The 27,243-nt window shown below is 44.1% G+C and overlaps 1 protein-coding gene across 1 annotated transcript in view; it reads left to right on the top strand.

The window, feature by feature from the left end:
• Positions 1-27,243, top strand: part of LOC137321992 (prolyl endopeptidase-like) — a 177,975-nt gene that overhangs the window by 10,432 nt on the left and 140,300 nt on the right. Inside the window, exons 3-4 of the mRNA XM_067984954.1 lie at positions 5,377-5,510; positions 20,231-20,361. Coding sequence (XP_067841055.1) covers positions 5,377-5,510; positions 20,231-20,361 — 265 coding nt within the window. The remainder of the gene's footprint in view (positions 1-5,376; positions 5,511-20,230; positions 20,362-27,243) is intronic.

Here is a 27,243-nt window from a genome sequence, read left to right as displayed (position 1 = left end):
TAACTCATCATGGACTGGGAGTTGGGAACCTATGTCTTTCTGTTCTATATAGCTTAATGCTGCATGGAGTATTGCTTTTACCCACCAGACTATAAGGGGAACTGTTCCTTGGCATTGTAAAGTTAGAATATTATATTTGAACTCCCTCTATTTTTCTCTCTGGGGCATGCACCAGCTGTAACCTGTTTACAGCTGTCATGGCAGTTAGCTGCAACAAGGTGATGTGGCAGCAAGCTGGGGACAAGTCATTTTTTCCTATGGGGAAACATCTAGGCTTTAAATGATGCCATGTATACTGCCAAACAAACTACTGACCGTTTTCAATTAAATAGATTAATGTCTTCTGAAATAGTGGAGAGAAGAATTTCAAACAAATGTGTTAAGCACTCATATGCTAGTATCCCATGGCAAAATTTAACGGCTCTGGCTTTCAGTTTGTGCTTACCTGGAGTGATCTAGCTAAGATCAGACCAGCACCTTAGAGGGGGAAGAACTACTCTTCTCCAGTGCTTTGCTGTGCTCCAGCTTTTCATTTTAGATCCCATGTTTATAGTATTATTTCTGAGTAGACACACTAAGTATTTTAGAATTCTGTGAACTCAGAGGTGATCAACATTTTTAGCTGGTTTATTCTTAGCTTGTAGTTTCAGGTATACTTTCTGACTGAATGGAATTTTATTTCTGCAGTATGCAATTACATTCCATCAAATTTTACGTGTGCGTGTATTATAGTTGTGCTGTTTTTGATATATTTGATATTGCTGTAAAGAATGCAGGAATTATTTTGTGTAAGAAGCAATGGACATTTGAACTTTAAGCGAAACTGTTCGTAGAATTTTGAAGAAAGAAAATTTTCATAGATATTAAAAGTGTTACATAACACAGGGTAGTGTCCTAGGCCTGATCATCTTCAGCTGCTTCATCAATGACCTTCCCTCCATCATAAGGTCAGAAATGGGGATGTTCGCTGATGATTGCACAGTGTTCAGTTCCATTCGCAACCCCTCAGATAATGAAGCAGTCCATGCCCGCATGCAGCAAGACCTGGACAACGTCCAGGCTTGGGCTGATAAGTGGCAAGTAACATTCGTGCCAGGTAATGATCTCTCCAACAAGAGAGAGTCTCACCACCTCCCCATGACGTTCAACGGCATTACCATTGTCTAATCCCCCACCATCAACATCCTGAGGGTCACAATTGACCAGAAACTTAACTGGACCAGCCACATAAATACTATGGCTACAAGAGCAGGTCAGAGGCTGGGTATTCTGTGGCGAGTGACTCACCTCCTGACTCCCCAAAGCCTTTCCACCATCTACAAGGCACAAGTCAGGAGTGTGATGGAATACTCTCCACTTGCCTGGATGAGTGCAGATCCAACAACACCCGAGAAGCTCGACACCATCCAGGACAAAGCAGCCTGCTTGATTGGCACCCCATCCACCACCCTAAACATTCACTCCCTTCACCACTGGTGCACCGTGGCTGCAGTGTGTACCATCTCCAGGATGCACTGCAGCAACTCGCCAAGGCTTCTTCGACAGCACCTCCCAACCCATGACCTCTACCACCTAGAAGGACAAGGGCAGCAGGCACATGGGAACAACACTACTTGCACGTTCCTCTCCAAGTCACACACCATCCCGACGTGGAAATATATCGCCGTTCCTTCGTCGTCGCTGGGTCAAAATCCTGGAACACTCTATGTAACAGCATTGTGGAAGAACCTTCACCCCACGGACTGCAGCGGTTCAAGAAGGCGGCTCACCACTACCTTCTCAAGGGCAATTAGGGATGGGCAATAAATGCTGGCCTTGCCAGCAATGCCCACATCTCACGAACAAATATAAAAAAATAACTTCCCCCGATGGCTCAGCTAGTTAAGGCAGTAAGTAGCTGAGCCAAACAGACCAGGAGGCTCAGCTAATGTCAGCCAGGATGGCAATGAGCATAGCATAATTGGCTTCTGCCAATTAGGAGAAAATTAGTTGTGATTCCTGTTGTTAATCACTATCCAGCAAACCCTGCTGGAAGTGTGGGTGTGTGGACTTCAGTGAGGATATGGCTACGGCCAGCTATGATGTCACCTGTGGTCGAATGGCCTGCCCACACTCGTCACAGCTCACACATGAATAACGGTCACTTGGGCGAGAGTTAACTGTATCCCAGCAAGGAGTTGACATCTTTCGGAGGAGGAGAGAAATTTGGCATAAAAAGAAGAATGAAAAAACTACTGCATAATGTAATTAAATTTGTTCAGCTTAACCTTCTCTACAATCCGAGTCATGTCAATACTTTGCAAATCACATCTATTGGAGATGGAAAAATTAAACCATAATTAACATACTTTTTAAAAAATAAAATCCTCAATAAAATCAAAATTAGTACCACATCCTAATTATATCAGAAGATATTTACAAATGAGAAAGGCCCTTTGGTCCATATTGATGCATCCATCCATAAAGACCCTGCAGTCCACTCCAATGCCACGTTTAATTTTTTAAAAATGATTGCTCAGATTTTGCCTCCATTTATTCGATCTTAAGTCAATTCCACGTGTTGATCACTTTGTGTGAAGAACTACTTCCTGATATCAGCCCTATATTTTCCTATAAAGAAAGAAAGACTTGCATTGATATAGCGCCTTTCACGACCTCAGAAACATAGAAAATAGGAGCAGGAGTAGGCCATTTGGCCCTTTGAGCCTGCTCCGCCATTCAATATGATCATGGCTGATCCTCTATCTCAATACCATATTCCCGCTCTCTCCTCGTGCCCCTTGATGCCTTTTGTGTCTAGAAATCTATCTAGCTCCTTCTTAAATATATTCAGTGACTTGGCCTCCTCAGCCTTCTGTGGTAGAGAATTCCACAGGTTCACCACCCTCTGAGTGAAAAAGTTTCTCCTTATCTCAGTCCTAAATGTCCTACCCCATTTCCTGAGACTGTGACCCCTCGTTCTAGACTCCCCAGCCAGGGGAAATATCCTCCCTGCATCCAGTCTGTCTAGCTCTGTCAGAATTTTATGTTTCAATGAGATCCCCTCTCATTCTTCTAAACTCTAGTGAATACAGGCTGATTCGACCCAGTCCTGCCATCCCAGGAATCAGTCTGGTGACCCTTCGCTGCACTCCCTCTATGGCAAGTATATCCTTTCTTAGGTAAGGAGACCAAAACTGCACACAGTACTCCAGGTGTCGTCTCACCAAGGCCCTGTGTAACTGCAGTAAGACATCCTTGCTCCTGTACTCAAATCCTCTTGCAATGAAGGCCAACATACCATTTGCCTTCCTAACTGCTTGCTGCACCTCCATGTTTGCTTTCAGTGACTGGTGTACAAGGACACCCAGGTCCCTTTGTACATCAACATTTCCCAATCTATCACTATTTAAATAATACTTGGCCTTTCTGTTTTTCCTTCCAAAGTGGATAACTTCACATTTATCCACATTATACTGCAACTTCACATTTATCCACATTATACTGCAGGATGTCCCAAAGTGCTTTTCAGCCAATTAAGTACTTTTGAAGTGTCGTCACCATTGTACCCATGTTTGACTCTTGCAATTTAATTTAAAGTAAAAATCCAGATTTATCTTTTCTGTTCCCTTAACTATCTTGTATACTTCTATAAGATCACCCTTCAGATGCTTCCTTTCCAGAAAGAAAAGCCCAAGTTTCTCTTGCCTTTTTTCATAAATGTGACATAGGGCATGATAGACCAGTCTTCTCTGCATTGCCTCCAACACTTGAATGTCTCCCTTTATTCTCAACAACCAGAAATTGGCACAGTACTCGAGGTGTAGTCTGACCAGAGCACTACAGTTTGAACATGACTTCCTCCAACTTACTTTCCATAGTTTTGGCTATTTAGTTTAGTTATGCAGGTCAACATTCTATTGGATTTTTTGATTGCTGCTCTGTATCCTTTGGATATGTTGAGCACCAAGTCCACTATCACTCCGAAGCCTCTCAGTTTGATCCTTATTTATATCAACACCATTTATGGAATGTGTGTATCACCCATTTTTCTTTTCTAAGTGCAATTCTTTACAATTGTCTGCTTTAAATTTCATCTGCCATTGTTCTGCCCACTTATATCCAACCCATGCTGTAATTTCCAAGCTACCTCCTTCGATTCCATTGCCATTCCTAGTTTGCTAATTTGCGTTGAATTTCTGAATCGGACGCATTGATGTAAATTGGAATTGGTGATGGTCCCAGTACTGAGCTTGGGGCACCGCACTCAGTATTCGTATCCACCTCAACATAACTACTGTAACAAGTACCCACTGCTTTCTGCCTATCAGCAAATTTCTTATCCAAGATTTACCCTGAATGCCCACAGCTTTGAGTTTAACAGCCTTTCATGGGGAACTTTGTCAAATTCCTTTTGGAAGTCTGGGTACACCACGTTGTAGGGTTTTCCAATCCATTTGAATTGTCACTTCCTCAAAGAAGGAGGAGATTGGCCTTATATGATCTTCCCCATCTGCAGCCATGTTCACTGGGTCATTGTACAGATAATGCTCCGGTTTTGTTCTTGATAATCAATACCATTATTTCGTACTGATTGAAGTAAGACTAATGGGTCTGCAGTTACCTGTGTCTGTTTTTCCCCTTTTTGAAAGTGGCCTGTTTCAAATCAAATGTTTATTTGTCCAAATTTTATTTGTTTTTCTTCGCTTTGATGTTTATTATTATGCCTTGTTTTACTTTTTCCACCTAAAGAAACGAGGTTTAAGTGAGAAACCTCAAAGTTCTACCATTAGTATATTATGGTCATTGTGCACATAGTAATCTTTCAGATGTTCAGAAAAGCGCACCTAGTTGCTAAGGTTGCAAGTGAACATTTGGCATTAAATGTTTTGCATTTTTAAAATTACGTTCTATGAGATACTATTTTGTTTGTAATATGATTTGGAATGTGTTAGTTCCAATATTCAGAACTGGCATTCGCAGTGGGTTGTGTACACTTGTCAAATGTGTGATGGTTGAATATCAAGCTTAAATACAACTTTCAGCTTGGAATTTTTCCTTAACTTGCTTTTGAACATTGAACCATGTACTCATTGAACCTGTAATATTATCATTATTGAATTATCTTTATATAATGTTATATTTTTGGGTATCAAATTGAGCACAGTGCAATTTTTTTCAAATTGTAAAGAGGTGCACAAGTTAAACTTATTAATTGATCACTATATCTGGTGTATATTTCAAAATGTAGGATAAGCAGACACGGACTCCTACATGAATTTTTGTTTGCGGACAATTAAGTTAAAGTGATGTTCACAATGCATCTTGCGTATTGCTCACTGAATTGACCAAATTAAGTATTCTATGTAATTTTCTTCTTTGAATCTATTGCTCTAGGCTTACGTGGAAGCTCAGAATAAGTTGACAGTTCCGTTCTTGGAAAAGTGTTCAATAAGAGAAAAGTTCAAGGAAAGAATGACAGAACTCTATGATTATCCAAAGTACAGCTGCCATTTTCGAAAAGGAACAAGGTACAATTGAAAAATATGTTGTAAAGCACCAGCTTTTTTCTGTGCTGGATTTTACATCTGTATATCCCAGAGCAAATTGAGATGAATTTAATGATATTGCTCTTCTGTACGTTCAAAGCAAGAACCGTGAGAAGGCGGTGGGGTGCGGCCTTCTTTCTTTGGAAATTATGCTTCCATTACGGTGCTTATTTTTGTGCTTTGTTGAGATTATTTGTATAACTGAGTGGCTTGCAAGGACATTTACAACCAATCCCATTGTGTGGACTAGAGGCATGTGAAGGCCGGACCGGGTGGAAGTAGCAGGTTCTTGTACGCTTTCATTTGAACACCACTGGTAGTTATACACACTTTAAGAAGTAGCCAGGCAGTCGACTGGACCACCTTTTATTTTTTAATGTTAGTAAAGAATCAACAGGACAACCCCTCTTCTCTAACATTAAAAATCTCACAGGTCAGCATGCCTATCTAAATGTGCATGGGCAGTATTCTGTTTTCTCCTGATTTGACAGCAGTGTGAGTGGAGCAATATAACTTGGTTCGCACAGTTATAAAATGCAGTTGGTACCTACAGTGCATCTACAGCACAAAACTATTTTTGTGCATATATCAAGTGATGCTACTTGATTTATTTGAAACCTCTATGGCAATTAGAATTTGGAGCACTTTACAACTATTTGTGAAAAATTATTATTTTGTCATTTAAAATCTTTTTATATAAAAGAATTTACTTTGACATTAGCTCATTGTTCTTGACATTCTCTGCCTGTTTAGTTGCCTTTACTCGAGCTGCAATTTCAAGATCAAACTCTTGTTGTCTTGCAGTAAGTGTATTTTTCCATAATTTTAGTTCCTATTAATGAATCATATTTTGCATGGTGTACATTTGGTTACTTTAACTGTCAACTAAAATGTAGTGTCTGTCCTGCTGCAGACAGCACTTGGATGCTTTTATAAGACGATCTGCGCCATCTTCAATTAAGTTTATTGCAGATGGGGAAAAAAAATTATCCTGTCAACGCTAGCCTTCAGGACCAACAAGCCTGCCCCTTTTATCAGAGATCAACCCCATTTATAGACCTTGCATATCTCTCAACCTCAACTTTGTCAAGCAACGCATTCAGTTGTCTCGCACACTTTCATTGTCTTTTTAGGCGTTCACTGGTAACTTATTCAACAACTATATTACCCTTCAATTGGATCATTTTCTAAGCCCAAGTTCTTCAACCTTTTCTTTTAACTTACGTTCATGGTACTTGATTCATCTTTATTGCTTGTCTATATATCCTCTTTGCTGACTGTCCTTTAATAAGTTAAGCTTTTCCAAGTGTTCATCTACTAGATCTGTTTTTCCCTGGGAGTATCTGAATCTCTTAAGTTACTGTGATTATCCATAGACACGTATTAGTGACAAATAGTTTCATGATGTGCATTGAACCCTTCATCACATGAAAGTCATTTTTTTTTAAATCAAGCTGCCATGTAATGTTGAATCTCTCTGTGCCACAGAGTTGAGATTATTCACATTATGCCTGTTTGTCAATTACAAGTGTTTTCTTATTGCCTTTGTAACATGTCTAGTGGTCTTGGACCAAGCTTATGGTAACCGTTTCTTTCATCACGAGGACAGGTCCCACTGGCAGTACAGACCCACCAGAGGTGGCGGCACAGAGGTATACAGTCAGGAGGGAGTGGCCCTGGGAGTCCTCAACATTGACTCCGGATCCCATGAAGTCTCGTGGCATCAGGTCAAACATGGGCAAATAAACCTCCTGCTGATTACCACCTACTGCCCTCCCTCAGCTGATGAATCAGTACTCCTCCACTTTGAGCACCACTGAGGGTAGCAAGGGCACAGAATGTACTCTAAGTGGGGGACTTCGATGTCCATCACCGAATGGCTCGGTAGCACCACCTCTGACCGAGCTGGCGGAATCCTGAAGGACATAGCTGCCAGACTGGGCCTCTGTCAGGTAGTGAGAGAACCAACATGAAGGAGAAACCTACTTGACCCTCGTCCTCACCAGTCTACCTGTCGCAGATGCATCTGTCCATGACAGTATTGGTAGGAGTGACCACCACACAGTCCTTATGGAGACGAAGTCCTGTTTTAAGACTGAGGACACCGTTCATTGTGTTGTGTGGCACTACCACCGTGCTAAATGGGATAGATTCAGAACAGATCTAGCAGCTCAAAACTGGGCATCCATGAGGCGCTATGGGCCATCAGCAGCAGCAGAATTGTATTCCAGCACAATCTGAAACCTCATGGCCCGGCATATCCCTCACTCTACCATTACCATCAAGCCAGGGGATCAATCCTGATTCAATGCGGAGTGTAGAAGAGCATGCCAGGAGCAGCACTGGGTGTACCTTAATGAGGTGCCAACCTGGTGAAGCTACAACACACTACTACATACATGCTAAACAGTGGAAGCAGCATGCTAGACAGAGCTAAGCGTTCCCACAACCAACGGATCAGATCAAAGCTGTGCGGTCTGCCACATCCATTTGTGAATGGTGGTGGACAATTAAACAACTAATGGGAAGAGGAGGCTTCGTGAACATCCCCATCCTCAATGATGGCAGAGCCGAGCGCGTGAGTGCAAAAGACAAGGCAAAAGCTTTTGCAGCCATCTTCAGCCAGAAGTGCCGAGTGGATGATCCATCTTGGCCTCCTCCAAGATCCCCATCATCACTGAAGCCAGTCTTCAGCCAATTTGATTCATAAAACCATAAGAGATAGGAGCAGGAGTAGGCCATTCGGCCCCTCGAGCCTGCTCCACCATTCAATGAGACTCATGGCTGATCTGATTTTTACCTTAACTCCACTTTCCTGCCTTTTCCCCATATCTTTTGACTCCCTTGCTGATCAAAAATTTGTCTAACTCAGCCTTGAAAGTATTCAATGACTCAGCCTCCACAGCTTTTTGCGGTAAAGAATTCCAAAGATTCACAACCCTCTGGGAGAAGAAATTACTCCTCATTTCCGTCTTAAGCGGGCGACCCTTTATTCTGAGACTATGCCCCCTAGTTTTAGATTCACCCATGAGGGGTAATATCCTCTCAGCGTCTACCCTATCGAGTCCACTCAGAATCTTGTATGTTTCAATAAGATCTCCTCTCATTCTTCTAAACTCCAATGAGCATAGACCCAACCTGTTCAATCTTTCCTCATAAGACAACCCTTCCATACTCGGAATCAACCTAGTGAACCTTCTCTGGACTGCCTCCAATGCAAGTATGTCCTTCCTTAAATAAGGGCACCAGAACTGTATGCAGTACTCCAGGTGTGGTCTCACCAGCACCCTGTACAGTTGTAGCATGACTTCCCTGCTTTTATACTCCATCCCCCTAGAAATATAGGCCAATATTCAGTTTGCCTTCCAGATTACCTGCTGCACCTGTATGTTGACTTTTTGTGTTTCATGTACGAGGACACCCAGATCCCTCTGTACCGCAGCATTTTGTAGTATTTCTCCATTCAAATAATATTTTGCGTCTTTATTTTTCCTCCCAAAGTGGATGACTTCACATTTTCCCACATTATATTCCATCTGCCGAATTTTTACCCATTCGCTTAACCTGTCAGTATCCCTTTGCAGACACTTTGGGCTCGATTTTCACACCGCGACTGGGTGCGTTCGTGGTGGGGGGGCTGCGAAAATCGGGGATTCCCGGGGCAGGTCGGGAGCCCGGCTCCAACCCGCCCATTTCCGGGTTTCCCACTGACACGCTCACGTGCGTGCGCAGCCCCCGCATGCGGGACTCCCGCCGGTAATTAAAGCCGGCGGGGTGCCACTTAAAGTACTTAAGCAGGTACTTCAGGTTGTTTACAGACCTGATTGATCTGTTATTTTAGCAGGGATGGGATTTTGCAATTGACAGAGACTGTTTCCCGTACTGGGGGAAACACTCCCAGTTCAAACGGACGTGTTGCAGCCAGCAGCCTGTGGCAGCTGCAAAGGTCCATCTGACAGGTGGGGGAGGGGGGGAGGGAGGAGACCCTCACCCATTGCAGGAGGCCACTCTGTCACTTTGGACAAAGTTTGGCCTCCACCACCCTCCTCCTCACAATCAAATTCACCAACTTGGAACCTCAACCCCGGTGCGGACCCCCTCAGACGTACATCTTCCGGATGGGGGCCGCCGTAGTTGCAGTCATGACCTCCTCGGAGGACGAACAGCATCACCAGCCTCGCCAGCCACGCCGTCCACCTCTGACACGTGGAGCTCCACAACACAGTGCTGTGACACATCCACTTGCACAGCAGGAGGGAGGGCAAACACAGAGAGAGATGCGTCGCAGAAGGTACTACCCTCGCTACAGGGTCTACAGACCGAGGCTCAGCTTCCTGGACCTCTCTGAAGAGCAGCGCCTACGGAGGCTCAGAGTCAGTCGCCAGGTAGTCGCGGACATCTGCAGCCTCCTTAATGACGAGCTGCTCCCGGATGGACCGAGCACCGTCGTCTTACCTGTAGCTGTCAAAGTCACCACTGTCCTCAACTTCTTCGCCTCCGGATCCTTCCAGGGTGCCACTGGGGACATCACCGGCGTGTCTCAGTCGTCTGCACACCAGTGCATAAGGCAGGTCACCGACGGCATGTTTCACAGGGCCTTGCACTACATCAACTTCCCCATGGATGACCACCGCCAGATGGAGAGGGCAGTGGGATTCCACGCTGTGGCTGGCTTCCCACGGGTGCAGGGTGTAATCGATTGCACCCATGTAGCAATGCGAGCACCTCCATACGAGCCAGGACTGTTGGTCAGCAGGAAGGGCAATCACTCCATGAACACTCAGCTCGTCTGTGACCACTGCAAGAGATTCCTACACGTGTGCGCCAGATACCCTGGCAGCTGCCACGATTCCTTCATCCTCAGGAAGTCCACCGTGCCGCCTCTCTTCCACTCACCCAACACCCGCAAGGGCTGGCTCCTTGGGGACAAGGGATAGCCCCTGCACACGTGGCTTATGGCACCTCTGAGGAATCTCACCATAGCGTCGATTATAACGGCAGCCACATCGCTACAAGGTCCACAATTGAGCAGGCTATAGGGCTGCTCAAGATGCGCTTCAGGTGCCTTGATCAGCCTGGGGGAGCGCTTCAATATCCGTCACGCAGAGTGGGACACATTATAGTCGTCTGTTGTGCCCTGCACAACAGGGAACAACAGAGAGGGGTGCCGCTTCAGGAGCCCCATCCATATCTGCCACCCATATTGAGGAGGAGGAGGAACAACCCATGGGCAGAACACCGGCTCACCTGGCTGCTCGTGAGGCCAGGGAAGCACCGATATGTGATCGGTTCTCCTAACATCAGACTATCTGAAGAGTCCAGTCCTCATCACTTGGACAGAGGAGCGGCCATACCAGCCCCCTCCCCTGCCCCCACAAAACAGTGGTGCATCTACACCTGCACCCACTGTAGTATGACCCAATGGGTGGGACCAAGTGTGCGTCTTCATGGTGAGCCCCATGAAAGGGACCTATTCCACAAGCCAGTCAAGAATGGGCAAGATGTGGCAGTAGTGGTAATAATAATGGGATTTATTTTGCATGTGGCAGAAAAGTAATATAAATAAAAAACATGACAAATCGTCAAACACCCTTGTGCATTCCCTTTGTGCTCACAAAACCTTCGTCTTGTGTTTCCGGGAACCCCAACATGGTGCTATCCCTGTGGCTTCAGCAGAGGTAGTGGCAGGTTGCTCTTGTCCATGCCCTGACCGATGAGATGCTTTGGGCCGATGCCCTCTGGGTTTGGGTGCCCGTGAGGGCCCCTCCAAAGACTGCTCCACCTGCACCTGTGCAGGGGCAGACTCGGCCACCTGGAGAGGGGGCAGCATTGCGGGTACTGGTTGAGAGGGGGGCAACGGGTGAGACGTGGGAGCGCTTTGAGTGGCGTCCCCGCTTCCATGTCCCCTTTCACCATCATCCTTCTCGTGGCCCAGGCCCACATCACTCCTTCCACCCTGCTGGACGGCAGTTTGGAGGACTTGTGTGAGGCCTTGGAAGGCCACTTCTAAAGTATCTGTCAGCCTGTTGAAGGCCGCAGAATGTTGCTCACCCTGAATCCGAATGGCCGTTGTCAGGGCCTGAATGGACTCATTGTTGAGCCGTGCTTGGCGCTCGAGGGAGGCTAGCCTTTTCTCCATCGCAGACATTCCCACACCTACCCGCGACACTATCTCAGAGATGCCTTCATATCCCTGCGACACTATCTCGGAGATACCCTCCTGTACCTGTGCCACCATTCCCCTCATGCAGGAGTTGGACTCCTCCATCACCTGCGCGTGGCACCTGTTCCACCGCCTCGGCAATGTGCTGCTGCCCCTCGACGACTCTCCTTTTCACAGCTGGCCCCCAGGATTCAGCATATGTGTCCAGCTGAGCAGAGCCTGGAGAAGAGTGCTCCCACCGACGGGTGCAGACTCTCCACGGCTGCCCCTGCCACCAGGGTCTGCTCGTGCTCACATGTGCGTGGTGACTCACCATGTGCAAGCCCAACTAAGTGAGGACGGGGACTCACCGAGGTGTGTGTATCTGCGCTGGTGGATGCATGGCTCAGATGTGACGATGGACCCTCAGAGACCATCAGGTCCACTTAGGAATCGCCCACGGCGCTCGCAGATGGCCCTGCAAGAGAACAGAAAGCAATATTAGGCTTGTGGACAGATGTTGGGGTGCTGCAGATGCCAAGTGATGCTAAGATCATTCACTATCATGAGTGCTGAGTGTTAGCTTTCTGTCACCGGCCGTTTGTGCAACCTCAGCCTCGGCATCTGCCACGGACAGGCACTCCAGTGTGCGGCTGATCTCCAACGCCTGCTGCTCCGTGTCCGTTAGGATCACCTGGTGTGGCAGGCCCCCTCTTGTCCGTGCCCTCTCCCGGGCGTTCTGGCATCTCTTCTCCTATAAAGGGAAAAGAGAGGCGTGATTGAGTGATGGTTGCATGGTGAGCCGCTGCATGCATTGGTGTGGGTGGGGTTGAGCGTGAGGGAGATGCATGGGAGGGTGCGTGTGCAACATAGCCATGATATTGTATGAGGATTGGGGTGCGTGTGCAACATAGCCATGATATTGTATGAGGATTGGGGTGCGTGGTAGTGTTCGAATGGGGACAGGGGCAGTGAGTGCGTGCAGGCAAGGTGAGGATGATAGTTGAGTGGATGTGAGGAGTGATGCGAGAGCGTTGTGGTGGCAGTGTAGAAGAGGTTGTGTGGTGGTGGAGGTGATGTGGAAGACGGAGAGTGGGAGAATGCGTAAGTATTCTTACTTTGCCTGACCTGGTTAGATCATTAAATCTCTTGCGACACTGGACCCAGGTTCATGCCACATTGCTGCAGCTGCTGATCTCCTCTGCCACCTCCAGCCATGCCTTCCTCATGGTGAAGGGAGGGCACTTCCTCCTATCAGATGGGAACAATATTTCCCTCCTCCTCCTCACCCCATCCAGCAGCAGCAGCTGGAGTGAGGAGTCTGAAAATCTTAGGGCAGCCTTCCCTCTGGAGTGCTCCATGGTGTAGCATTGGTTGTTTGCTGCAGGAGGAGCATTGGTGGACTGCCCCTTTAAATAGAGCTCCTCCAGCTGACAGACCTTGCTGTGCATGTGCAGTCTGCCCGCCGCGCAGCTTACCAGCGAGAAACCCAGAAGCAAAGGTAAGTGGCTCCACTTATCCCGTAATTGCGTGCGGAGCACACTGATTTCACCGGGCGCGTTACCCACGTGCCCATTCGACTCCCCGCCGCCATGGTAATATTGGGCCCTTTGTGTCCTCTTCGCAACTTGCTTTTCCACCTATCTTTGTATCATTGGCAAATTTGGCCACAAGACACTCTGTTCCTTCATCCAAGTCATTGATATATATTGTTGAGGCCCCAGCACTGAGCCCTACGGCACCCCACTAGTTACAGATTGCCATTTTGAAAATGACCCTTTTATCCTGACTCTTTGTTTTCTGTTAGTTAGCCAATCCTCTATCCATGCCAGTATATTACCCCCAACACCATGAGCTCTTGTCTTGTGCAGTAATCTTTTATGTGGCACCTTATCAAATGCCTTTTGGAAATCCAAATATACTGCATCTATTGGTTCCCCTTTATCCACCCTGCCCGTTACTTCCTCAAAGAACTCTAATAAATTTGTCAGACACGATTTCCCCTTCATAAAACCATGTTGACTCTCCTTCATTGTATTGTGAGTCTCCAAATGTCCTGTGACTACTTCCTTAATAATGGATTAATACCAGACAAGTACCAGGCAATGACCATTTCCAACAATAGAGTCTCTAACCACCTCCCCATGACATTCAACAGTATTACCATCGCCTAATCCTCCATCATCAACTTTGACCAGAAACTCAACTGGACCAGCCACGTAAATACTGTGGCCACAAGAGCAGGTCAGAGGCTGGGTATTCTGTGGCGAGTGACTCACCTCCTGAGTCTCCAAGGTATTTCTACAAGGTATAAGTTCGGAGTGTGATGGAATACTGTCCACTTGCCTGGATGAGTGCAGCTCCAACAACACTCAAGAAACTCGACACCATCCAGGACAAAGCAGCTCGCTTGATTGGCACCCCATCCACCACTCCAAACATTCACTCCCTTCACCACCAGCGCACTGTGGCTGCAGTGTGTACCATCCACAGGATGCACTGCAGCAACTCGCCAATGCTTCTTCGTCAGCACCTCCCAAACCCACGACCTCTACCACCGAGAAGCACAAGGGCAGCAGGCGCATTGGAGCAACACCACCTGCACGTTCCCCTCCAAGTCACACGCCATCCTGACTTGGAAATATATCGCCATTCCTTCATTGTTGCTGGGTCAAAATCCTGGAACTCCCTACCGAAAAGAACGGGAAAACCTTCACCACACGGACTGCAGCGATTCAAGAAGGCGGCTCACCACCACCTTCTCAAGGGTCATTAGGGATGGGCAATAAATGCTGGCCTTGCCAGCGATGCCCACATCCCATGAATGAATTTTTTAAAAGAAGGTTCATTTGAAAGTCTGGTTACGGTGTTGAAATTCAAGTTGTTGCTCTATGGTTTTTTTGTTATTAGCCTGGGAGACCTAAAATAGAGACACTCTAATCAATCTGTGGATAACTTTCAAATGCTCCCTTGCTCCATGAATTTCAAAGTAGCTATCTCTGTTATGGTAATAGTATTACTCTTCAGTAACCTAAATGATTATTCAATTTGCATACTTATTCTTACATAGATGTGATCTTTCACTTTGATAATTCCTAGCAAATGGATAATGTAAATATAAATTCAGTATTGCATGATTCAATAAGTAAGTCAAAACTCTTCATATTTACAGAACTTGATACCGTACACTGATTTGACTTTTAAAAAATATCTGCAGGAGTAATGTTACATACATAGATGGTGAATGCTTTCCCAATGGCACTTAGAAAAGGTTCAATCAGTGACCTCTCTGCCGCCTTTGGCACGGTCTATCACATCGTCCTCCTTCAATCCTCTCCATTGTCCAGTTCAGTGGGACTGCCCTCGCTTGGTTTCACTCTTATCAATCCTTTCGTAGTCTGAGCATCTCCAGCAATGGCTTCTGTTGCGCATTTACCTCCAGGGTCTGCGCAAGGATCTATCCTTGAACCCCTCCTCTTCCTTATCGACATGCTGGCCCTTGGTAATATTATCCGCAGACATTAGGTCAGCTTCCACGTGTACGCTGATGACACCCAACTCTACATTTCCAGCACTTCCCTTGACCCTTCAATTGCCTCTTTGCTGTCAGATTTCTTGTCCAACCTCCTGTGTTGGATGTGCTGCAATTTCCTCTAGTTAAATATTGGGAAAACTGAAGCCATTGTCTTAAGTCCCTGCCACCATCTCTCTACCCTTGCCATTGATTCCATCTCCCTGTATGGCCGTTGTCTCAGTCTGAACCAGACTGTTCGCAAACCTCTATGTCCTATTTGACCCTGAGCTGTGCTTCAGGCCCCATATTCCTCACAAGGACCGGCTGCTTCCACTTCTGTAACATTGCCCGCCTCCACCTCTACCTCATCTGCTACTGAAACCCATGGATGACCATGCCTTTGTCACTTTCAGACTATTATTCCAATACTCTCCTGACTGGCCTCTCATCACCCCTATCCTTGCTGACTTATGTTAGCTCTGGTCCCACAATTCCTCAGATTTAAAATTCTCACCGTTATGTTTAAATCCTTTCATGGCCTCGTCCCTCCGTATCTCTATAATTTCCTCCAGCCCTACAATCCCTCCCTGAATTCTCCGTTCCTCTGACTCTGGCCTTGTGCATCTCCTCTCCCTTCACCCCGCCATTGGCAGCTGTGCCTTCAGCTGTCTAGGCATCACACTCTGGAATTCGCTTCTTAAACCCCTTGGCATTTTCACCTCCCTCCCCTCCTTTAAGACTCTCCTTAAAACCCACCTATTATGTCTTTTCTGATTTTTGCCTCTGGCACGGACATTCTGTCTATGAAAAAGGCACTACATAAATGCAAGTAGTTGGAATTACTTATGGTGACCAGTGAAAGAAATGTGATTACGAAGGTGAGGAGTTGAAGAAATTTAGCAAATCTTGTGGCGATGGATGTATAGTTAATCTTTTTCGCTGGAATCTTTCAGCGTTGAAGATGAAATATCACTTGTCTATGCACTAATTCTGTCTAAATATGCACTAATTCTGTCTACATAAAAATCTGTTGGTATTTAGTTGCAGCTTGTCTTTCTGATGGCGAGTTAATCACTATGTAAAGAGAACAGAGGATGTCCAGAATGCTAATAATAGCATCGTGGAGCATGAGGCAGCCCAGGTGGGGGAGGAACAGAACAGAAATGTTGTCATAGGGGATTCTATAATCAGGGGATAGATAGTATCCTCTGCAGTCGCAACAGAGAGTCCAGGAGGGTGTGTCGCCTACCTGGTGCAAGGGTAAAGGATATCTCGAAGTAACTGGAGAGGAACTTGAAAAGGGAGGGGGAGGATCCAGTTATCGTGGCCCATGTTGGCACCAATGGCGTAAGGAAGAAAAGGAGGTCCTGCTAAGGGAACATCAGAAGCTAGGAACTAAATTAAAAAGCAGGACCTCGCAGGTGGTAATCTCAGGATTACCACCCGAGCCGTGTACTAATTGGCAAAGGGATAGGCAGATCAGAAAACTGAATGCGTGGTTGAAAGAGCGGTGTGGGAAGGAGGGGATTCCATTTCACGGGACATTGGCAGCAATACTGAGACAGGAAGGAGCTGTACCGCTGGGACGGGCTCCACCTAAACCGGAATGGGACCAGAGTCCTCATGGAAAGGATAAATAGGCCAGTGCATAAGGCTTTAAACTAGCAAGATGGGGGGAGCGATCTAGTCGCAATAACAAAAATGTAAAGATAAAAGACAGGAGTTGAGTGTAAAGGTCAGACCAGGGTAAGGGATAAAGATAACATAAATGGTCAAGGAACAAATACAGTTACAAAACAGAAGTATAAAAGGACTGTTAACAATAAAGTAAAAGGAACAACTATTAAATATGAATTAAACTGCCAATGTACACAGTGTCCAAAATAAAATGGGGCAACCAGAGGCAATAATCCGTAATGAGGAACCAGATGTAGTAGGAATAACTGAAACATGGCCACATAAAGAGGACTGGCAACTAAATATTGCAGGCCATAATATAATCAGAAAGGGTAGGGAAGGAAGAAGGGGGAATGGAATAGCTGTACTAATTCGAGATAACAATGGCAGTAGAAAAAAGGGGCAATAGAAACACAAGCCATATGGATTGAAATAAAAAATTCCAGAGATCAATCACACTAATAGGGGTATACTACATACCGCCTAATAGCGGAAAGGAAGAGGAGGAAGAAAGATGTAAGCAAATACCTGAAATGAGTAAAGAGCATAGAATAATCATGGGAGATTTTAACTATCCCCAAATAAACTGGCAAGAAGAAGTTGGTAAAGGAGTACAGGGAATGGAGTTTTTAACAATGTGTGCAGGACTCCTTTCTTACCCAGTATGTAAAAGGCCAACAAGAGAGGAAGTACTGCTAAATCTAGTAATGGGAAATGAAACAGAACAGATAAGAGAAGTAAGCGTAGGGGAACATCTAGGCAAGAGCGATCACAACATAATAAGGTTTAAGATAAAGATTGAGAAGGACATAAGTCAGATAAAGACCAAAATAATAATTTTCAGGGGATGAGAATGGAACTAGGTAAAATAAACTGGAAAAATTTACTAATCAACGAAGAAATAGAACAGTGGTAGGAAACATTTTAAAACAGTGGTCAATAGAGTCCAGCAGAAATATATCCCACTAAAAAGCAAGAACAAACTATCCAGTAATGATACACCATGGATAAATAAAGAAATAAGGGCAAAATTGAAACTAAAGAAAAAGGCATACACAAAGTACATAGACAACAAAAGAGAGGATGACAAAAGGATATATGAAAAGGTTAGGAAAGAAGTTTTTAAAAAAAACAATTAGGAAGTCAAAGAGAAACTATGAAATTAAATTATCATGGAATATAAAAAGAAATAGTAAAGTATTCTACAGACACAAAATAACAAAAGAAAAATCAGGATAGGGATAGGGCCACTAAGGGATACACACAATAAACTCGCAGATAATTACAGCGAAATGTTAAATAATTACTCTGCCTCAGTATTTACCAGGGAGATTAACATGGTGGGCATGACATTAGAAGAAGAGATCAAAAAAGATAGTCATTTAAGATAGAAAGGAGGGAGATAATAAATTAATCAAACTTAAAGAGGATAAAACCCCTGGTCCGGATTGATTGCATCCACGCATATTAAAAGAAGTTAGTGCTTCTGCTATCTCATCCCTATCACATATATATATAAAAATTCATTAGAAAAGGAAATAGTGCCAGAGGATTGGCGGACAGCTAATGTTGTTCCTATATTTTAAAAGGGAAATAGAACCAGTCCAGGGAACTATAGACCAATTAGCTTAATGTCAGTGTTAGGAAAGATAATGGAATTCTTACTCAAAGGTCTAATAGCAAAACATCTAGAAACCGAAAATGTAATAAAGAATAGTCAACACGGATTTCAAAAGGGAAGGTCATGCTTGTCCAACCTTATTGAATTCTTTGAAGAAATAACGGAAAGGTTAGACAAGGGTAATGTAGTATATATAATATATTTGGATTTTCAAAAGGCCTTCAATAAGGTACTGCATAGTAGACTCATGACTACGGTCAGAGCATGTGGAGTCAGGGGACAATTAGCAGAATGAATAGCAAGCTGGCTACAAAACAGAAAAGAGAGTAGGGGTTAAAGGTAGTTACTCAGACTGGCAAAAGGTAGGCAGTGTTGTTTCATAAGAATCGGTGCTGGGACCACTGTTGTTCACTTTACATAAATGATTTGGAGTAGGGAATCAGAAGTACAATTTCAAAATTTGTGGACGACACCAAATTGGGGTGGGGGAGGGGGGTGGTGGTGGTATAGTTAATACCGAGGAGGACAGTGATACAGGAAGACACTAATAAACTTGTAGAATGGGCGTGTAATTGGCAAATGAATTTCAAGATAAGTGTGAGGTATTACATTAGGAAGAATAAGGGGGCCACATACTGCTTGGATAATAGTCTAAAGGGGGTAGAGGAGCAGAGGGATCTGGGGGTACAGATACACAAATCACTAAAAGTAGCGATACAGGTTAATAAGGCCATAAAGAAAGCAAACCAAGCAGTGGGGTTTATTTCTAGACGGATAGAATTGAAAAGCAGAGAAGTTATGTTAAACTTGTATACAACCTTGGAGTACTATGAACAGTTCTGGTCTTCACATTATAAAAAGGATATAGAGGCATCTGAGAAGGTGCAAAAAAGATTTACTAGGTTTATCCCAGAACCGAGAGATTATACCTATCAGGAAAGATTGAGCAAGCTGTGGCTCTTTTCTCTAGAAAAAAGACTGAGGGGTGACCTGATAGAGGTCTTTAAGGTTATGAAAGGGTTTGATAGGGTAGACGTAGAGAAGACGTTTCCACTTGCGGGGGAGACCAGAACTAGCGGCTATAAATATAAGATGGTCACTAATAAATCCAGTAGGGAATTCAGGAGAAACTTCTTTTCCCAGAGTGTGGTTAAAGTGTGGAACTGGCTATCACAAGGAGTAGTTGAGGCGACTAGCATAGATGCATTGAAAGGGAAGCTAGATAAACACGAGGGAGAAAGGAATAAAAGGATATGCTGATAGGGTTAGATGCAGTAGGGAGGGAGGAGACTCGTGTGGAGCATAAACTCTGGCATGGACCTGTTGGGCCGAATGGTGTGTTTCTGTGCTGTTTGTTCTATGTAATTCTATGTAACAATGCTACTTTTGACCATGTTTACCAGGTCATTGATGAAGATGAGAAAATGTATGTTTTATCACAACATGATTTTTAAAAAAATTTTTTGCATCCCCTGAGGAAGTAGTGAGCTCAGTTCAGTTATTCACTAGACATGTCACGAGAGCTATTGTTATAATTATGAGAACTTTTGGGAGTATCCTGTTACTGGTCAAAATCCGGATAGGACTGCTTCTTTGTTACCATTAGACTTCCCAGTTCTTTGTTACCATATGAGTCCATCTGAAGCAGTTGATAGAAGACAGCAGTGGTGACTTTCCATGATTATGTGGCAGTTTTGATAACTGAATTCAGGTTCTGTTGCATCTGAATTATTTTCTTTCTTTCACAGGTATTTTCACTTCTTCAACACGGGGTTACAGAACCAAAGTGTAATGTATGTTCAAGATTCACTGGATGATGAACCTCAAGTTTTTCTTGACCCCAACAAATTCTCAGATGATGGAACAGTGGCTTTAAGAGGTTAGTGTTAAAATACTCTTGGAATATATTACTTTTGTTTGCTTTGTAAAATTACATAATACATCTTTAAGAAACACACAAGAATTTTAAAATTGTATATTGTTGAAATTTAACATTTACATTTGTTTTCACATACATCATTTTATATTGAAAGTTTGTGGTCCTCTTGTATTCCCTCTCTTTCCGCATGTAATTCATTTAATCAAATGTGTTCAAACAGAAAATAAAGCGATTGGCCTTATCATTTACATACTGACTGATCTTCAATGGTATTATGGCCTTTCCCTTTAAGGCCATTGCTCTGAATGAGCAATTGTCGCTGCTTAGAAACTGCTACGGTCAATCAGAGTGCAGTTGTAACTGCTTGCACATTTCAGGTTCCAGGTCAATGACAGGATTTTTTTTTGCATGGTCTTGCATTTATGACAAAGTTTAACATTTTTAGTGTGGTCTACATGCATTATATGCAAGACTTTATTTTTGCTCTCGGAGGCTTTATATGAATGGAGTGTCCTGTCAACTAGTGTTACCAGGACACTGACTAAACAGCATTAGGGGTGGCCCTGGGGAGGGAGACTAGGGTCAAAAGTACTGAATGGGGCCTTGGGGTCTGGTAGTACTTTTGAGGTGGGTCTTTAAGGTCTAGGAACATGGTGGGGGTGGGGGAATTCCAGGAACAAAGCAGAGTGGGGTCTGGTAACACTTCATAGAATCATAGAAAATTTACGGCACAGAAGGAGGCCGTTCGGCCCATCGTGTCCGCGCCGGCCAGAAATGAGCCACCCTGCCTAATCCCACTTTCCAGCACTTGGTCTGTAGCCTTGTAGGTTATGGCACTTCAGGTGCATATCCAGGTACTTTTTAAATGAATTGAGGGTTTCTGCCTCTACCACCCTTTCAGGCAGTGAGTTCCAGACCCGCACCACCCTCTGGGTGAATTTTTTTTTCCTCAGCTCCCCTCTAATCCTTCTACCAATTACTTTAAATCTATGCCCCCTGGTTATTGACCTCTCTGCTAAGGGAAATAGATCCTCCTACCCACTCATAGGCCCCTCATAATTTTGTACATCTCAATTAAATCATCCCTCTGCCTCCTCTGTTCCAAAGAAAACAACCCCAGCCTATCCAGTCTTTCCTCATAGCTAAAATTCTCCAATCCTGGCAACATATCCTATGCCTTAACTAATAAAGGAAAGTATTCCATATGCCGCCTTAACCACCTTATCTGTGAACATGGACTCCAATAGAACATAGGAACAGGAGTGGGCCATTCAGCCCCTCGTGCCTGCTCCGCCATTTGATAAGATCATGGCTGATCTGTGATCTAACTCAATATACCTGCCGTTGGCCCATATCCCTTAATACCTTTGGTTGCCAAATAGCTATCTATCTCAGATTTATATTTAGCAATTGAGCTAGTATCAATTGCTGTTTGCGGAAGAGAGTTCCAAACTTCTACCACCCTTTGTGTGTAGAAATGTTTTCTAATCTCACTCCTGAAAGGTCTGGCTCTAATTTTTGGACTGTGCTCCCTACTCCGAGAATCCCCAACCAGCGGAAATAGTTTCTCTCTATCCACCCTATCCGTTCCCCTTAATATCTTAGAAACTTTTGATCAGATCACCCCTTAACCTTCGAAACTCCGGAGAATAAAACCCCAATTTGTGTAATCTCTCCTCGTAACTTAACCCTTGAAGTCCAGGTATCATTCTAGTAAACCTATGCTGCACTCCCTCCAAGGCCAATATGTTCTTCCGAAGGTGCGGTGCCCAGAACTGCTCACCGTACTCCAGGTGCGGTCTAACCAGGGTTTTGTATAGCTGCAGCATAACTTCTGCCCCCTTGTACTCTGGTCCTCTAGATATAAAGGCCAGCATTCCATTAGCCGCTTTGATTATTTTCTGCACCTGTTCATGACACTTCAATGATCTATGTACCTGAACCCCTAAGTCCCTTTGGACATCCACTGTTTTAACTTTTTACCATTTAGAAAGTACCCTGTTCTATCCTTTTTTGATCCAAAGTGGATGACCTCACATTTGTCTACATTGAATTCCATTTGCCACTGTTTTGCCCATTCACCTAATCTATCAATATCGCTTTGTAATTTTATGTTTTCATCTACACTGCTTACAATGCCACCAACCTTTGTGTCATCGGCAAACTTAGATATGAGTCTTTCTATGCCTTCATCTAAGTCGTTAATAAATATTGTGAATAATTGAGGCCCCAAGACAGATCGCTGCGGGATCCATTAGTCACATCCTGCCAATGTGAGTACCTACCCATTATCCCTACTCTCTGTCGCTTTTTGCTCAGCCAACTTCCTAACCAACTCCGTACTTTTCCCTCGATTCCATGGGGTTCTATCTTAGCTAACAGTCTCTTATGTGGGACCTTATCAAATGCCTTCTGGAAGTCCATATAAATAACATCCATTGACATTCCCCTGTCCACTACTTTAGTCACCTCTTCAAAAAATTCAATCAGGTTTGTCAGGCACGACCTACCTTTCACAAATCCATGCTGGCTCTCTCTGATTGACTGAAAATTCTCGAGGTGTTCAGTCACCCTATCCTTAATTATAGACTCCAGCATTTTCCCCACAACAGATGTTAGGCTAACTGATGTATAATTCCCTGGTTTCCCTCCCTCTCCTTTCTTAAAAAGTGGAGTGACATTTGCAATTTTCCAATCCAGAGGGACAGTTCCTGAATCTAGAGAACTTTGAAAGATTATAGTTAGGGCATCTGCAATGTGCTCACCTACTTCCTTTAAAACCCTGGGATGGAAACCATCTGGTCCTGGGGATTTGTCACTCTTTAGTGCCATTATTTTCTTCATTACTGTTGCTTTACTTATGTTAATTTTATCGAGTCCCTGTCCCCGATTCAATATTAGTTTTCTTGGGATTTCCGGCATGCTATCCTCTTTTTCTAATGTAAATACTGACGCAAAGTAATTGTTCAACATGTCCGCCATTTCCCCATTATCAATGACAATATCCCCACTTCCAGTTTTTAAGGGGCCAACACTGCTCCTGACCACCCTCTTTTTCCTAATATAACTATAAAAGTTCTTGGTATTGGTTTTGATATCCCTTGCAAGTTTCTTTTCATACTCTCCTTTTGTAGCTCTTACTATCTGTTTTGTGACTCTTTGTTGATCTTTGTATCTTTCCCATTCACCAGGATCTGTGCCATTTTTTGCCTTTTTGTATGCCCTTTCCTTATGTCTTATACTGTCCCTTACCTCTTTAGTTGTCCATGGCTGCTTTTTTTTTGGCAAGCAGAGTTCTTGCCAAGCAGAGTTCTTGCCCTTCAGGAGTATAAACCGATTCTCTATCACATTAAATGTTTCTTTAAACATTTCCCACTGATCATCATTTGCCCAGTTTACTGTGGACAGTCTCTCTCATCCCATTGAAGTCAGCCTTACCCAAGTCTAGAATCTTAGCAGCTGACTCACTTTTTTCCCTTTCAAACACTACGTTGAACTCGATCATGTTATGATCGCTATTGGATAGATGTTCGCGTACAGTTAAGCCGTTAACTAAATCTTCCGCTACACCTCTCAGTATCTTCCCATTTATTGTGTATTCCCTTGCCTTTTTTGCCCTCCCCAAATGCATTACCTCACACTTCTCCAGATGGAATTCTATTTGCCACTTTTCTGCCCACCTGACCAGTCCATTGATATCTTCCTGCAGTCTACAGCTTTCCTCCTCATTATCAACCACGCGGCCAATTTTTGTTTCATCTGCAAACTTCTTAATCATGCCCCCTACATTTAAGTCCAAATCATTAATATATACCACAAAAAGCAAGGGACTTAGTACTGAGCCCTGCAGAACCCCACTGGAAACCACCTTCCAGTCACAAAAACACCCATTGACCATTACCCTTTGCTTCCTGCCACTGAGCCCATTTTGGATCCAGTTTGCCACTTTCCCTTGGATCCCAAGGGCTTGTACTTCTTTGACCAATCTGCCATGTGGGACCTTGTCAAAAGCCTTGCTAAAATCCATGTAGACTACATCAAATGTGCCACCCTCATCGACCCTCCTTGTTACCTCCTCAAAAAAAATTCAATCAAGTTAGTCAGACATGACCTTCCTTTAACAAATCCATGCTGAGTGCCCTTGATTACTCCGTGCTTTTCTAAATGACAGTTTACCTTGTCCCTCAGAATTGAAACACTTGGAGAGGGGCTTTATGATCTGGTAATGTTATGAAGAGAGGTCTCTGGGTCTGGGAGCATTGGAGGTGATCCTGAGATCAGGCAGCATTGAGAATACATCATGGGGTCCAACAGAACTTGCAAGGAGATTTTGGTGCATTGTCTGGACCAGAGTCTGATGGCACTGGGTATAGAGTAGGGTCTAGCAGCGTTTTGGGGATGGCAGCCCAGCAGAATGGAACCATTCAGCATTACTCCCCTATGTATTCCTGTCTGTCAGCCTCCTCCCCTGGCCTGTTTGCGACTCCTTCTGCAACGTCAGTCAGTCCCGGTTATCAGCTGGAAAAAAACAGAAAATGCTGGAAATGCTTGGCAGGTCAGGCAGCATTTGTGGAGAGAGGAAGGTAGGGTTAACGTTTCAGGTCAATGACCTTTCGCCAGAACCCTTTATATTCTTGACTTAAAGCATTTAGTGCACTATCATTGGGTTTGCCCATTTATACAATCTTTATTATAAATATAAATTTCATAAACAATAAGGTTAATTATTAACTGAATACAGTAGTCTAATGGTTATGTTAGTAACCCAGAGGTTGAGAGTTCACATCCTTCCATGACAAGTTATGAAACTGAATTCAATCAAAATCTGGTAATTTGTGGGGTTGCACCAGGAAATGGACATGTAAGCTGCCAGATTGGTGTAAAGACCCCGTTGGTTCACCAGAGTCCTTCAGTGAAGGGAACCTGCTACCCCTACTAAGTCTGGCCTACATGTTACTCCAGTCCCACACTATGTTGAATCTTAATGCCCTCAGCAACTAGGGATGGGCATAAAAATACTGCCTTGCCAGCACTGCCCTCATCTTAAGAACAAATTAGTCATGAAATGTTCAATAGTTCATTGCTTATGCAGTTTATAATTTTTACATATTTTTGTCCCCATAAGATCTAAAAATGGTTCAGAAGAGGAAATTTCAACTAAATTAGAGGGGAAACGGCTTGCCATGATTGACTGGTAGCCAATCGTGAGAAACATAATTGAAACACCTTCCAGCTTGTTTTGCATCACTTGGAAAAACATTTGTTGGACTATAACCTGGTGTTGTAAGATTCCTTACATTGGAAAAACAAGTTGAGATGCTTTTTCTAACCTTTCAACTGAACAGACCACATTCTCGATAACTTATTTTCTAACTGGCAACAAAGAAATCTCACAAAAGATGATGGATTGAATCGGTTTGGGCCTTTACTCGCTGGTTTCGTAATATGTCTTTGCCAATTTAAGGACACACTGGTGCTGTTTTTCTTTTTGCTTTGTTTCCTATCTGCGTTGACTCTCCTTTTTGTCAGGCTTGTGTCAGCACTGTTACTTTTCTTCAGCCTTTTGATGGCACTAATGCTTCTTTCCATCAGTCTTGTGCCTGTGGATTTCTTTACGCTATTGCCTGTATGCATTTGAGCTTTGTCTATTTTGCTCCTGTTCAGTGAGCAAATTCTAATTATCCACACCTTTGTGAGGAGATGTGACTGCGTTTTGCTTCTGATAATTTTAATTTAAATTGTAAACCGCTTCCTAGGTCTGAGAGTGTTGCTTATCCCACTTCAGCTGCCACCAATTTAGTTTGGGCTTTTTCCCAACACCTGCTCTTATGTTTCACAGCCAGACAGCAGTTCTAAAAGCAGATTGAATCTCTTATGAACAGACACCTGTGTTATCGGCTGTAAACAGGATAGCATGTCCAGATTTAACCTCTAATCGCAATAAACTGCTTATGGAAAACACGGGAATGACCACCACGAGATCACAAGATAAATATGAATGAGTTAAGAGTGGATGTTGCCCCAGCGCCAAGGTAAAGGACGTACTGCAATAGGTGGTAAAACATCTGGGAAGGGAGGAACAGCAGCCAAAGTTGTCCATGCCAGAACTATGTCAGGAAATTGAACACTCCCAGCCTGTGATTTTCCATCTGTTAATTTTAAAGGATGAAAAATCACAATCTGTAGATACACGATTTCTTGATCTGTACTCTTGCTGTGTGTTGGGAGTGCAGAATATTTATCCTTTCATGCTTGAAGGCAGGAATGTAAAGATAGGAACTGCTGATCATGGGGAAAACGTGGGGAGTATCTCTGAGTGCAAAAGGGACTATGGATGGGTCAAGGAGGCGGCTGATGGGCAGGAATGAGGTAGTGGGCTTTGAAGGGTCAGGAGGTGAGCCATTCATTGCAGAGTTCCCAGCCTCTGTCTTTCTCTCGTAGACGTGCTGTTAATATGGCTGGTTTAGTTCAACTTCTGATCAATGGAATTTGACAAGCTGTTAATAGTGGGAGACTCAACATTGTGATTCAGATGAAGGACATGGGAAGATGGTTTGGCCTTTTCTTGTTGTGTATGGTTATTGCCTAGCACTTATTTGGTATGAATATTACCAACCCCTTGTCAGCCAAGTCTGGATATTTTCCAGATCCTGTTGTATGCTGACATGGGCTACAGGTGAGGTGCCTGAAGATTGGAGGGCAGCAAATGTTGTGCCTTTGTTTAAGAAGGACGGCAGGGAAAAGCCTGGGAACTACAGACCGGTGAGCCTGACATCTGTAGTGGGTAAGTTGTTAGAGGGTTTCTGAGAGACAGGATCTATAGGCATTTGGAGAGGCAGGGACTGATTAGGAACAGGCAGCATGGTTTTGTGAGAGGAAAAT

This window comes from Heptranchias perlo, chromosome 5 (genome assembly GCF_035084215.1).
Source record: "Heptranchias perlo isolate sHepPer1 chromosome 5, sHepPer1.hap1, whole genome shotgun sequence".
In the NCBI taxonomy this organism is placed as follows: Eukaryota; Metazoa; Chordata; class Chondrichthyes; order Hexanchiformes; family Hexanchidae; genus Heptranchias; species Heptranchias perlo.
The sequence above is the reverse complement of the archived record's forward strand: the minus strand, read 5'-3'. Positions and strand labels throughout refer to the sequence as shown.